Source organism: Salvia miltiorrhiza, chromosome 5 (genome assembly GCF_028751815.1).
Source record: "Salvia miltiorrhiza cultivar Shanhuang (shh) chromosome 5, IMPLAD_Smil_shh, whole genome shotgun sequence".
NCBI classification, from domain to species: Eukaryota; Viridiplantae; Streptophyta; class Magnoliopsida; order Lamiales; family Lamiaceae; genus Salvia; species Salvia miltiorrhiza.
Genome location: NC_080391.1, coordinates 28,701,601 through 28,716,230, shown reverse-complemented (window position 1 = coordinate 28,716,230; position 14,630 = coordinate 28,701,601). Strand labels below are relative to the sequence as shown.

At 35.7% G+C, this 14,630-nt stretch overlaps 3 protein-coding genes across 4 annotated transcripts in view; 2 read left to right on the top strand and 1 right to left on the bottom strand.

The window, feature by feature from the left end:
- LOC131025745 (uncharacterized) overlaps positions 1-14,630 on the top strand; it is a 774,387-nt gene that overhangs the window by 180,794 nt on the left and 578,963 nt on the right. The window lies entirely within an intron of this gene.
- LOC131026305 (uncharacterized) lies at positions 4,446-7,126 on the top strand. Of its 2 annotated transcripts, none has more exons than XM_057956144.1 (2): positions 4,446-5,975; positions 6,315-7,126. In XM_057956144.1, exons 1-2 carry the CDS (start codon positions 5,454-5,456, stop codon positions 6,663-6,665), a joined length of 873 nt encoding a protein of 290 aa, XP_057812127.1. In that variant the 5' UTR covers positions 4,446-5,453; the 3' UTR covers positions 6,666-7,126. The 2 variants fall into 2 exon arrangements, with proteins under 2 accessions (XP_057812127.1, XP_057812126.1); XM_057956143.1 differs by having other exon boundaries at positions 4,446-5,979; positions 6,319-7,126.
- On the bottom strand, positions 11,216-12,291 carry LOC131025753 (uncharacterized). Its single transcript, XM_057955540.1, has 4 exons — positions 12,013-12,291; positions 11,724-11,933; positions 11,555-11,650; positions 11,216-11,275 (listed from the first exon to the last, which is right to left on the bottom strand). Exons 1-4 carry the CDS (start codon positions 12,289-12,291, stop codon positions 11,216-11,218), a joined length of 645 nt encoding a protein of 214 aa, XP_057811523.1.

Genomic DNA, 14,630 nt, shown 5'->3' with positions numbered 1-14,630 from the left:
ATCTTAGATTAATTTATAGGTTTGACCTGGGTCGAATCCTGAATGGAGCAAAAATTTTATTAATTTTTTGAATATTTTTATTCAACACTATGTACTGTGTATTCAACAATATATACTGACTTATTTCATATCTCATGAAAAATAACAATCTCATTGTAACCTACTCCTATCTATATATATATAGTACACTATATATATATATATATATATATATATATATATATATATATATATATATATATATATAGCACACCATGGTTATCAATATGCGTGGAAGAATAAAATCGCATTATTGTCTACGTATCAACCATATATACATATGCATAACCCCATGGATAATTTGAAGGGTCAATAATTTAACTAAACAAGTATACTAAACTGTGGCCACTCGAAATCTTTAATGTTGACTCTCACTACCTAGGGGCATGTTCATTTATCGCAGTGATTAAGATATTTGAAAAGAAGAATGAACACTTTAAATAAACTTTCGACAATATATTAGAACCTTCGATCAAATCGCAACAATGTCATCTAATTTATAAAAACAACGCATATCATGACCTGTCATTTGTGATTTACATGCTCAATATGTGCGTCTATTTATATCTTCGTCACGAAATGAAAGTCTAATAAATAGCTAATGGGTTGGTATTGGGTGCGGCTGACCCGTCCCCTGACCCACTCTTTTCTGACCACCACTTCAAATTATTACATTTATTATAGTAATTGTTATTTTTCATAAGCATAAGATGTACTCCATCCGTCCCACGAAGCATGACACAATTTTCTTTTTGGTCTGTCCCACGAACCATGACATATTTCTAAAAATAGCAAAAAATTTATCCTTTATTCACATTTTCACTTTTTCACCTACCACAATTAACACACAAAATACAAATTTCTTAATTCTCGTGCCAAAGAGAAGTGTGTCATGCTTCATGTGACAGAGGGAGTACATTTGTTCGCACAAATATATATTTATGTAAATAAAAGTATTTACCTTCATTCAATCTAAAGTATTATATTTTTTAAATCCTAAAACCTGAACACTAAACCCTAATATATATGAGTTTTTACTTTTAATAAGTATAAGATATACATTTGGTCACACAAATGTATACTTATGTTAATATAAATATTTACCTTCATTCAATATAAAGCATTATGCATATCAATAATTACTTTTCTTTACGATAATAATTATTTGATCAAATAATAATATAATTATTTATGTTAATTAAAAGTAATAATTATTATAATAAAAAGTAATAATTGATATGGAGAAAGATAATATTTCAAGAATATTATATTTATTGTAATTATTGTTATAATAAAAAGTACTAATTATTATTATGAAGAAATGTAATATTTTTGAAATATACATTTCTTCACAATATTGATGTTAACTACTTATATTAACATAAGTAAACATTTGTGCGAACAAATGTATATCTTACGCTAATTAAAAGTAACAATTATTATAAATAAAGAGCGAAATTTTGAAGTAGCCAAAATGAAGCATAAAACACAATTTATAGCCACTAATTGAAAAAAACGTAAAATTTGACATTTTTTAACGATTTATGACGTTTTTACTCTTAATTAGGCGGATCGGGTAGGATTAGGCATGATTAGGCATGCGGATCGCGTGCCAGGTCGGGTTAGGCACTTATGGCACTATTAGTGCCATAAGTGCCAAGATTTTACTTGGTTTTATTTTGGATTTCCGTTGGCACTTATGGCACTATTAGTGCCATAAGTGCCGATTTCCTTAGTGCCAACAGAAATTCAAAATAAAACCAAGTAAAATGGTCTTTTTGGCACTTATGGAACTAATAGAGCCATGAGTGCCAACGGAAATCCAAAATAAAACCAAGTAAAATGGTTCTTTTGGCACTTATGGAACTAATAGAGCCATAAGTGTCAACGAAAATCCAAAATAAAATCAAATAAAATGGTCATCTTGGCATTTATGGCACTATTATAAGTGTCATACGTGCAACACAAATACAGAAACAACAACAATAGAATCAAGAAATCATGATGTGAAGAAGATGAAGCACGTGAAACAAACAAACAAATAAAAAACCCTACATGGATCATCTAAACCCTAAATGAAACATCTAAACCGTGCGGGGAAGTGTTTAAAATGATCATTTTGGCACTTATAGCACTAATAGTGACATGCGTGCAGCACAAATACAGAAACAACAACAATAGAATGAAGAAATCGTAATGTGAAGAAGATGAAGCACATGAAACAAACAAACAAACAAACAAAAAACAAACAAAATCTCGCACCAAAACTCGCCGAATCACTGCAAATTCGTCGAAAGCAGCGAGAGAGAGAGAGAGGAGACGAGAATCGCCTCTCTTCGTCGACGGGGGGACAGAGAGGAGGAGGGTAGGAGAATCATGCGTACGGCATGACTACGAAATTGGAATCAGACTGAGAGATGAGTAGAATCAGATCCAGGTGTTTGACGGGTAAAAAGAGTATAGTAGACATACCACCTAGGGATGGCAATGGATCTTGGATCCGGTCCAAATCCGTGGATCCAGATCCGTTTTTACGGATCTGAATCTCATTTTTTTGGACCCGCGAATCTGGATCTGGATCTCAATTTTAAAAACGGATCTGGATTTGGATCTTGAAATTTGAGATCCGGATCCGACCCGTGGATCCGTTTTATTTAATATATATTATTTATTTTTTATATTTATTTTATTAATAGTATTAAATATATTAAAATTAAAAATATTACACAAATTAAAATTAATATACAAACCCTAGTTTCTAAATTATTTCTCCAACATCTGACTTCCCTTCTTGTTCCCTCACTCCCTCTCCACTCTCTAATCTCGCTCGCCGCCCTCAGCCCATCCTCCTCTTCAGTTCGTCCGCTGCCGCCTCTCCAATTCGCCGACGAAGGCGGGGACAACAGTATAGCCCGAACCTTGCTCATCTCCAGTTCTCCAGTTCGCCTGCCCGCCGCCCTCAGCCCATCTCCCTCCCTCCAGTTGGGCGCTTGAACCCTGCTCATTTCCCTCTCGATCCAGTTCGCCGGCGAAGGCGGGGACAACAGTACAGCACACGTCCAACCTCCTCTCCACTTCGCCCGCCCCCCTCTCTCTTTTACAGCCTCGCAAGACTCCGCGTGCTGCCCATCTCCATCTTCGGTCGCCGCTTGCCATTTCCACCGTTCGCCGCCAGACTCCACCACCGCCGCCGCCGGATCTGGATCTCAATTTTGGACTGATTTTAATTTCTTGATTTGGTCAGCCATTTATGAATGAAATTTTGCATCTTAATTTCTTGATTTGGTCAGCCATTGATAGATTCGATTTGGAATTTTGGATTGATTCTGTTAGCTTCTATAAGTTGGACTGATTATTGATTTGAAGCTTATTGTTAGATTATGTTAGTCTATAAGTTGTTAGATGTTGTTGATTTTTTGATTTTTTTCATGATAAACATTAGATGTTGTTGATTTTGTGATTTTTTTTAATTTAATTTAAAAATAGTAGATCCATGGATCTGGACCCGTGGACCCGCGGATCTGACGGATCTGGAATCGGATCCAAAATTTTCAGATCCACGGATCTAGATCCGGATCTAGATCTGGTATATGAAAATGGATCTGGATCTGGTATTGGCCAGACCCGGTCCAGATCCGGCCCGTTGCCATCCCTAATACCACCTAATTACTGGCCAAATTTTGTGATTTGAAGATTAAAGGCCAAAATTTAATTTTCGATCTTCATTATAGTCATTAGACTACATTATTTTATAAATAAATATAATAATTTAGGGCGAGTCAAAAGCACGGATTAGGGGGTGGGTTTGGGCGCTGGGCGATCCGGCCGCATCCGCACCAAATAACTGGCGATAGCTAATTTGGACTCATGCAACGGGGAGCAATAAATGATTCTTAGTGGAAAAGGCATTTGGAAGAGATGATGTTAATCAACTACTATTCGACGTAGCTGCTACAGTCCGTATCTTTTATTCTATTTTTCTGAGATGCACCATATACCATAAGTACATGCAGAAAATGGAGTACTATTTTTCTGGGTTTTTTTTTGAGACATTTTTTGATTAAATTGCTATGAAAATACTAAAAAGACATACTCTCACTGTATTTAATTTGTTATTTTCGTCAATTTTTTATAAAACATACTCGGTCTATATAGTTTTGATCAATTTTTCATTCACAATAAAATAATGATTATTTTATTAAAACTCATAATATTTAAAAGTGGATATATTTGATAAGTACAGAGAGTATTAAATTCTATATAATCTATTTATACAATCTTCACCATAAATGCACGTAATACTTTATGCGTATATTTCGATAATAACGTAATCATACATTATGAATCTACGTCCTATATTAGTTATGGGATTAGATGACAAAACAAATGATTAGTGCACTATCACTGTCTATAGGAGAGAGAGGGTCTTGATGTGAATTTTTCTTGAACTCGAAGAAGCTGCAACACTTATACAGCCCTCACGTGGTTTACCTTTAGACACGATCTTCTCTGTTACAGGCAGATTATTTTTTCGTTTCTGCTTTGTTTTTCAACAAAATGCATCTCCTTTCTAGCAACCTCGTATATATTAATCTAGTACTTAACCAGACTTACGTAACAAAGTAGATATCTGGAGTGAAGGATTAGTACTAAACCGCCACCATTTGTTTGTTGTTAATCGAAGGAAGAAACATTATTGCCCCTTTTGAACCAGCCCCTCTGTGTAGTCAGTCAGTCAAAATTCACAGGCTTTCTCTCTCCTCCCGCTGATCGATCTACCCCTCATTCTCTCTCTAAAAAATTTCTTGGGTTTGTGGGGATGTGTCAGGTTGAATGGATTTCCTTGGCCTTTTCTTAATGGTAGATGGCAACGCTTTACTCTCTCTCTCTCTCTCCTCCTTTCTCTCTCTTTTCTTGTAGCTCCTCTCTCTCTCTCTCTCTCTCTCTCTTAATTTTTCCATGACTGTGGTAGGGTGCGGTGGGGTTAGTGACTTGCATTAGTAGTTTTAGATTTGAACTTTTAACTTTCAAGATTTTTGATGATTTTAAGGGGGAGCTAGGCTTCAATTGTGCCCTCTACAGAATTTAGGGAAAGTGGAAAAAGGCACGAGAGAGAAAGAGAGAGAGAGAGAGAAAATATATATAATGGTGATTGGTGATTACTGATAAGAGGTGGCTGGCTTTCCCTCTCAATATCTGAATTTGCAATCTGCATATATATAAAGATAGATAGCCAATTTGCAAAAAACAAGCCATTATAGAAACCATGTTTGGGTTAATATCCCTCAATCGGCATTGAACACAACGTGTTCGATGAAAAGATTCATACATTGATCAAACAAAGCTCAAGAAGTCAGATTCAGAAAAGAAGCGTTTGTGTGTGTGTGTGAGGAGGCTGGGTGTTTGGTAGTTGCATGGATCTGACAATAGCTAAGGAAGGTGGGTTGGGCAGCGGCAGCGTGAGCGCGCAGCGCGACTACAGAAAGGGGAACTGGAACCTTCAAGAAACGATGGTGCTGATTGAGGCGAAAAAAATGGACGACGAGCGGCGGATGAAGCGGGTGGGAGACAGCACGGAGAGGGGGAAGCCGGCGGAGCTGCGGTGGAAGTGGGTGGAAGATTACTGCTGGAGTCACGGGTGTTTCAGGAGCCAGAACCAGTGCAATGACAAGTGGGACAATCTTATGAGGGATTTCAAGAAAGTGAGAGAGTTTGAGCGGAGAGGCGCCGACAAGTCTTATTGGAGAATGGACAAGCCTGAGAGGAAAGACAACAATTTGCCCTCCAACATGCTGCCGCAGATATACGAGGCGCTCCTCGCCGTCGTCGACAGGAAAGCTCCGCCGCCTCCCCCCCCTTTCTTACCGCAATGTCCCATTCTTCCCCCTCCGGCCATTCTTCCGCCGCCGCCCACCTCTGCTCACCCATTACCTACAGTAGGTACTCTCTTTCATTCTAAACTATTGCAACTCTACCCTAAACTTTTATTTTTATGGAGAGATTAACTTTAGCAACGCTGTGTGTTTTTTTATAGTTGAATCAATCTTTGTTTCGTGACCGTGGGCTTTTCCTTATTTTCTCAGAACCCCAATTTCAGTCAAGATTCTGTACCTTACTTACATTGCAGTCAAAACCCTTGTCTTAATATTTCAAATTATTTAAATCTTTATGCATGGATTTGACATGATTTCTTGGAATTCATTTCTCAATTGATAAAGATAGCAACTTGATTTTTGTGGGTTCTTGAGTTTTAAGGTTATCTAAAATTGTGATAGCCAGATTCCGACACTAGTGAGTACTCGGGTTCACCAGCCAAGAGAAGAAAGAGAAGAGGCGGCGGAGGAGAAGGAACGAGTGGCGTCGCCGCAGCCACCACATTGCAAGAAGTAGGGTCTGCAATATCGAAGAGTGCCTCCATCATAGCAGAAGCAATTCAGTCATGTGAGGATAGAGAGGAGGAAAGGCACAAAGAAATGGTGAATTTGCATAAGAGAAGACTGCAAATTGAGGAAACCAAGGCTGAGATGAATCGACAAGGCATTAATGGGCTCGTCGACGCCATTAACAAGCTCGCCAATTCTATGCTTGCTTTGGCAGGCCACACAACCCAACCCTCCTCAAAATAATCACATATATTTATATAGTCATTGCTATTAATGGTGCATAGGTTTAGTGATAGAGATTAGAGATTAATTATCTGTACAGACCAGATGATCATCATCTATATATCTCCATTGGTGGGCATCTGGTTATTTCATGTTTATTAGTGTGACTTTGGATTTAATTGTTGATGGATTAGGTGACGTCGTCTGAGAATGTGGGTGTGACACGTGGCGTGGTGTGAGGGAAAAAGGTGATGGTCAAAGAGGCTAGGAGAAAGAAAATACTGGTCAAGATTCAAGTGTGGAAACACTGCAACACCATTGCAGAGTGGCCATTTATGCGTTATTATTGGTGTCAGCGTTGTTGTTTTGTCAAGGGCCTGCCTGCCTACACTCTCTCACTCACTGTTGTGTGTGTGAAAATTAACAATTTCTGTTTTTAAGAAGAAGAGAAAAGAAAAAGGCTTTTGCCCTTTCCCTTTCCCTTTCCCATCACATACACCGTTGATTCTCTCTCTCTCTATCTCTCATGGCTGACACAAGGACGCAATGGGTATTTCAGCTTTTGCCTTTTAATCCCATTCGTGAGACCGACTGCCACCATCTCTATATTCATTCATTGCACCATACATTTTAGAAGCTAAGGAATAAGCTATAGTTTTTTCTTATTCAATTTAATTCATGGCCTTGCTCCCTATAGTCTATGCTCCTATTATTCACTCTCTTATTTTATTTTATCAATAATTACACATGCATGTAAAATTAAGGTTATTGATTTAATAAGTTACTGGATGAAATATTCATCAAACTCAAATTTTGAAGAAAATATTATACATTTAGCTCTAAATAGTTTAACCTACCAATATAAGTTTTGCAAGGAGTTTCATTTTTTTCATAGATAAATTACATAAGTAAATAAAGAAATTTTAAAAATCGCACGACTGAGGACTTGAACAATGTATTTCATTTTTGATTTTATATGTGGTTTGTTCAATTTATTTCATTTGGCCTTATAGATATCCATTCATATAGTCATATTAGGGATTATAACTCAATATTTGGCCGTCCATCTTAAAAATATAAATTTTGACAATTTTTTGGAATTTCGAATTGTATTGCCCTTAATTTGGATGGATCAGATCGGGTTTGGGTGGTACTTTTGGCACTAATGTTATAATTTGTGCCAAAAGTACCAAATTACTTAAAACAAATGAGAATATTAATGTCAAAATTACCATATTACTTGATATTTTTTTTGTTGGGGTAATTGCCCCTAAATACATAAAGTTTCACTAATCTTTAGAATTCGCCTTACAATACATAACCTTTGTTTATTTTCTGAAATTTCCCACGACCACCCAACCATCCAAATGTGAAAATGACGTGGACGCCGGAAAATGTAATTAATTGACGTGACGATTAGAGGCGCAAAACGAGATAGTTTTGAGGTGTTCCCCAAATCCAATCCAACATATTTGCCCCCAAATTTCCCTAAATCCCTATAAAGCCCGTCGAGTCTGGCATGGGGCCTTCCGATGAGAAAGTTTTCAGAGTTACTTCATCCACAAACATGACAAAGCAAACGCTTTTCTTTGACAAATGCGACATCTAGAAAAGGAGAGATCTGAAATAAGTATAGGTGCTCCATCGCATTGGCACTTCAATAACGAGTTTTCTTAACAAGGAACATGATCTATGCATGTATAAGCCCGCGATCGATGTACTAATATACACAAAAGCAGATTTAGTTAGCATCAGAACCTGACGGAGCTCTATCAAATTTCTGTTACTTGCACTCAACGTTTAGGAGTAAAATCCAGGCCACGAATGAAGCGTCTAAAGGAAATCAAGCACGCACCAATCATATTTCTTAATTACTAAAAACGAACAGTGTGTAAGGAATTGTGCACCGTTTTACCCATTGGCTTTCTCAGGCGATCAGAATTTCCAAAGATGCAACAACTGACTGCAATATGGGGGCAAATATGTTGGATTGGGGATTTCAGAAATTAAAATTGAAACACCTCAAAACTACGTCGTTTTGCGCCTCTCATTGCCACGTCAATTAATTACATTTTTCGGCATGCTTGCGTGGCATTTTCGGCGTCCACGTCATTTTCACGTTTGGGTACTGGTTGGGTGGTCGTGGAAAATTTCAGAAAATAAACAAATGTTATGTATTGTGAGGCAGATTTTAAAAATGATGTGCAATTTCAGAAATTGGTGAAACTTTATGTATTTAGGGGCAATTACCCATTTTTTGTTCTAAGTAATTTGCTACTTTTAATACAAATTAAAACATTTAGTGTTAAAAGTACTACTCGAACCCACACGCCCAACTCGATTCGATCCGCCCAAATTAAGGATAGTATAGTTCAAAATTACATAAAATGACCGAATTTTATGTTTTTAAGATGAGAGGGTCAAATATTAAATTACATTGCTCAATATAAGTATCTTAAAGTTGGCTCTATACAGTTTATATTTGACTTGAGAAAAGAAGTAGCAGATTTGGTGTTAGCAATGAAATTCGTGAAATAGAATTTCAGCTTAGTTGATGTACACAATCTTTGCGGCAAATCTCCTCTATTTCAACAAATACAAAATCAAATGTAAAATTAAGTGGGTGATTGACTAAACTGATTTTACAGAGCTTATAAAATGTAATTTTTATGAATTTATAATTTTTCAAATTGTTTGGATAATCAAGCTTATAAGCTAGAGAAAAATAATTTAAATATAACGAGAAATGTTTGTTAGAGAGAGAAAATCGAAGATATATAAACTTACGAGCGTATGTAATCAAAATAACAAATTATAATTGAATACTAACATTTATATCAAATAATTGTTACTCCTACATAAGATTATGAAAAGATAAGTTGGGAAAGATGAACTTATATATTTTTTGGGAATTTCTAAGCTATTGGAGCTTATTTTTAGAGCTTATAAGCTATTTATGAGTTAAGAGCATCCACAGTGGGGGCTCGCGCGAGGCCCCCACCAATACTGCACCCGCCTCTCCCGCACCAAGCTTCCCCCTCCGCTCCGAGCTCGGACGATTAAATTAGTAGGCGCGTGCAATGCACCGCCTATTAAAAAAAATAGTTTACTATTTTTTAATTATTATTTTTTATATTAAAATCATTTAAAACTTAAAAATTTTAATTTTAATTTTAATTTTAATTTAACCAAATGTAGCTTCAATATTTATACTGTAGTACACATTATAGAAAAATCTACATTTTTCAATGTGAGATTTAATACAATATCAATTTAATGTAGCTTTCAAATACTCCCTTCGTCCCATTATAAGTGAGACTCTTTCTATTTTGAGTGTCCCACCATAAGTGAGGCTCTTTCCTTTTCGAGTAAAAGTTTTACCCTTTAACATATTTTCACTTTTTCACCTACGCAACAAATACATCTTTCTTAATTCTCGTATCCAAAAAAATGGATAAAATACATATAAAATAGAAATGAAAATTATTGTAATATTTTTTTTAATTAATGACTATTAAATTTTAATTTGAATAAAATTTATGTTGTTAAATATATGTTAAAATTAATTGAAAACAACATTAAAAATAAAGATGAAATAAAAAAACAAAATTTAAGAGTGAGGATGCTGGCTCTCCCAATGTGAATGGTGAACTCTTAAATGGTGGGGACCATTTTTAAGAGCTCATCCTAGCTCTCCAATGTGGATACCATAAACTCTTAAACAGGTTAATTATAAGTTGTTTTAAAGAATTTATAATTGCTCAACACCAAACTTCACCTAAAACTCGCTCATAATTTGGACTGTTACTCAACAACTTTTATTTTTGTATGAAAAAAATACTAACAATAATATTAATGTTTACTTTGTAATGTCGATTTATTATTGTAACATATAATCAGTTAGTGTATTTAACAATATATATTTATAAATTCAAATAGGTTAAGGTAATTAACGAGTATTACACACATTTGGGATTTTTGGGGTTCGAAACCTGGATATGTTCAACACAAATATCGATACGCTCATAAAAAATCTGGATGCGAAATTTAATCTTAATTATTGACCATTCGATGGATTATGATCGATGGTTAAGATTGTTTCTCCTTTGTTTGAAAATATTTATTTTCCTATTGAACTTCCTCATATATATATATATATATATATATATGGAAGGGATCAATGAAGAATGCTAAATGTAGAAGGAAACAACGAAGGCTGAATAACTCAATAAATTTACTGAATAAATCACGCGAGCGCATGAACGAAAAATGTACGTGTTTATTCAGTAAAATAACTATTCGTGTGGTCGCGTGATTTATTCGGTAAATTTGTTGACTTATTCATAACGAAATATAGTTACTTCTTCATAGATCCCAACCCTATATATATATATATATATATATATATATATATTCTAGATGGTCTAGGTGGTTGAACCATGTCACCATGTAATTCAGACGTCTACAAAAACATTTCAAGCAAATAATATGAAATTAGAGATTTATAGTAACTGCAAATGAAGTCATGATGGAGTAACTGTCCCTCCACACCAATGGAACTGATCCACACACTAATTTATAGCATTTTGCCTTTGTATATTCCCAATCAATGTAAACTTAATTTGTTGTATCTGGATTCAGCACATGTCACCCAATATTAGAGCTTTAAAGAGATATGTAAATCCTATAAATTACTGTGTGGATCAGTTCCATTACGCTATTTCTCATTGACTTCACACACAACAGAAGCTATTTCTCATTGAGTTATACATGTACTATAGTCTATACAAGTCACAAAATTGAACATGTCTGCTGGGGATGAATGGCTGAACAGAGTCATAGAACACATAAATAATAAAAATGTAGGAGAATGCTATCCATAAACTCTTAGCAACAAAGGACTTTATAACCTTGATTTCTTCAGCGAGTTTAGCATATCCTTTGCGGGAAAGTCGATGGGGGTATATGTTCTTACTCCGTCTCTCCTTTTGTTGCTCACTAAAAGTCTACAATATTAAAATAGTAATGTAAGAGAAAGCTACAAGCAATTCAAAATTGTTTAGATAAGGAATCAAATACCTTAAATTCGGACGACAAGTGACTAACTACGAACTGATTCCAATCTAATGGCAAAATGCCACTACCCGGCGGTGGTTCTTGCAACTTTGAGGCATCATCTTGATTTGGTACAATGAAATCATTGTACATTCTTGTTTTCCAGCTTCGCCACTTGAAATTTGCAAATTCCATACATCCAGCCTTCCATTTCTCGGGAACATCATAGGAAGACTACAAGAGCATGAAATGAACAAAATTATACAAACAAATTAAATTAAAAACTAAAAAATAACATTTTCTGGAGATTTACTTTAATCGTGTCCCATATCAAGTCTTTAACATCTTGCATGACATCTTTCCACTTCTTAATATTGATTTTCACGTGATCACGTGTAAGGAGGCCAATGTAACTTTGCAATTCAGCTGCTGCATCACCCACTGGCTGTCCACGTGCGTTGAAATCAACATGTTGGATAATCCCTTTTGCCCTCTGCTGAGCAACTTTAGTCAGACATTCCTTCCCCCTTTTGGCTCTACTTGTTGAAGTTATATCTGTAGAAGGTTCCGGGGTAGAAGGATCACTAGCCATTGAAATCCAAGTTATGTTCTACAGTTTGGCCTTTTTTCGTGAGTCTAGCAGCAAATAGCTCTCATATTTCCTTCTCAATCAATCCTTGTTAAAAAAGAACCATTTTATCGATTAAAACCACTAAGTCCATAAACACTACAAACAACAATATAGACAACTGTTGATCTATAACAGCAAATGAGTGCAATTGTAATATTAGCACCTAATGTATGGTCCATAACAACAAAGAAAATTATTTCGTTATTGTTGCATCAAGACATGGCAATCATGTAATTTTAGTCCAATAAGTTTCAAATCTTTCATGGATACGAGCTTACTGATGTTTGAAGAATATCCCTCGGGAACCTTCATTCCAAGAAATGAAGTACAGACTTTGCGCTTCTCCTCTTTACTAAGTGTATAACATGCAGGCGGCAAACATGTCCTTTTCCCAACCACAGTTGGTGCTAACTCATTTCTCACACCCATGTCTACCAAGTCCATTCTAGCAGCAATTTCATCCTTTGTTTTCCCAGGAATATCTAGCAATTTACAATTAAACTTTCCAGCACATTTTTTTCAATATGCATCACATCGAGTATGTGACGAACATGTAAATGTTGCCAATACTCTAACTCATAGAAAATTGACTTCTTCTTAAAACATGAGTTGTCTACGGAAGACACAGCTGACTCTTTTGTCTCATTTCGCTCTTTTTTACCTTTCTTCTTTCTCTTCTTAAAATTCACTTCGTTTGATATTTTTCTACCCTTTGTTTTTCTCCACACACAATTGCATGCTTGCATTCTTTCAAAAAGCTCTCTGCCACTTAGAGGTTTTGGGGCAGCCTGCAACTCTTGTAAGCCGTCAAACACTTTTTTATGCCTTACATTAGGTGCTAATATTACAATTGCACTCATTTGCTGTTATAGATCAACAGTTGTCTATATTGTTGTTTGTAGTGTTTATAGACTTAGTGGTTTTAGTCGATAAAATGGTTCTCTTTTTACAGGGATTGATTGAGAAGGAAAGATGAGATCTATTTGCTGCTAGACTCACGAAAAAAGGCCAAACTGTAGAACATAACTTGGATTTCAATGGCTAGTGATCCTTCTGCCTCGGAACCTTCTACAGATACAACTTCAACAAGTAGAGCCAAAAGGGGGAAGGTATGTCTGACTAAAGTTACTCAGCGGAGGGCAAAAGAGGTCATCCAACATGTTGATTTCAACGCACGTGGACAGCCAGTGGGTGATGCAGCAGCTGAATTGCAAAGTTACATTGGCCTCCTTACACGTGATCACGTGAAAATCAATATTAAGAAGTGGAAAGATGTCCCGCAAGATGTTAAAGACTTGATATGGGACACGGTTAAAGTAAATCTCCAGAAAATGTTATTTTTTAGTTTTTAATTTAATTTGTTTGTATAATTTTGTTAATTTCATGCTCTTGTAGTCTTCATATGATGTTCCCGAGAAATGGAAGGCTGGATGTATGGAATCTGCAAATTCCAAGTGGCGAAGCTGGAAAACAAGAGTGTACAATGATTTCATTGTACCAAATCAAGATTATGCCTCGAAGTTGCAAGAACCACCGCCGGGTAGTGGCATTTTGCCATTAGATTGGAATCAGTTCGTAGTTAGTCGCTTGTCGTCCGAATTTAAGGTATTTAATTCCTTATCTAAACAACTTTGAATTGCTTGTAGCTGTCTCTTACATTACTATTTTAATATTGTAGACTTTTAGAGTGAGCAACAAAAGGAGAGACGGAGTAAGAACATGTACCCCCCATCGACTTTCCTGCAAAGGATATGCTAAACTCGCTGAAGAAATCAAGGTTATAAAGTCCTTTGTTGCTAAGAGTTTATGGATAACATTATCCTACATTTTTATTATTTATGTGTTCTATGACTCTGTTCAGCCATTCATCCCCAGCAGACATGTTCAATTTTGTGACTTGTATAGACTATATTACATGTATAACTTAATGAGAAATAGCATCTGTTGTGTGTGCAGTCAATGAGAAATAACGCAATGGAACTTATCCACACAGTAATTTATAGGATTTACATATCTCTTTAAAGCTCTAATATTGGGTGACATGTGCTGAATCCAGATACAACAAATTAAGTTTACATTCATTGGGGAATATACAAAGGCAAAATGCTATAAATTAGTATGTGGATCAGTTCCATTGGTGTGGAGGGACAATTACTCCATCATTACTTCATTTGCAGTTACTATAAATCTCTAATTTCATATTATTTTCTTGACATGTTTTGTAGACGTCTGAATTACACGGTGATGAAGATATAGACAGAGCTGTGATGTGGAAGAAAGCAAGAGTGACTAAGGATGGA

Bases quoted from the DNA above. Each gene is read 5' to 3' on its own strand.
- LOC131026305 (XM_057956144.1), top strand. From the start codon at position 5,454: ATGGATCTGACAATAGCTAAGGAAGGTGGGTTGGGCAGCGGCAGCGTG. The intron at 5,976-6,314 runs GTAGGTACTCTC...AAATTGTGATAG, and splicing joins CTGCTCACCCATTACCTACA to CCAGATTCCGACACTAGTGA.
- LOC131025753 (XM_057955540.1), bottom strand. From the start codon at position 12,291: ATGGCTAGTGATCCTTCTACCCCGGAACCTTCTACAGATATAACTTCA. The intron at 11,934-12,012 runs GTAAATCTCCAG...ATGCTCTTGTAG, and splicing joins TGATATGGGACACGATTAAA to TCTTCCTATGATGTTCCCGA. The intron at 11,651-11,723 runs GTATTTGATTCC...TTAATATTGTAG, and splicing joins ACTTGTCGTCCGAATTTAAG to ACTTTTAGTGAGCAACAAAA.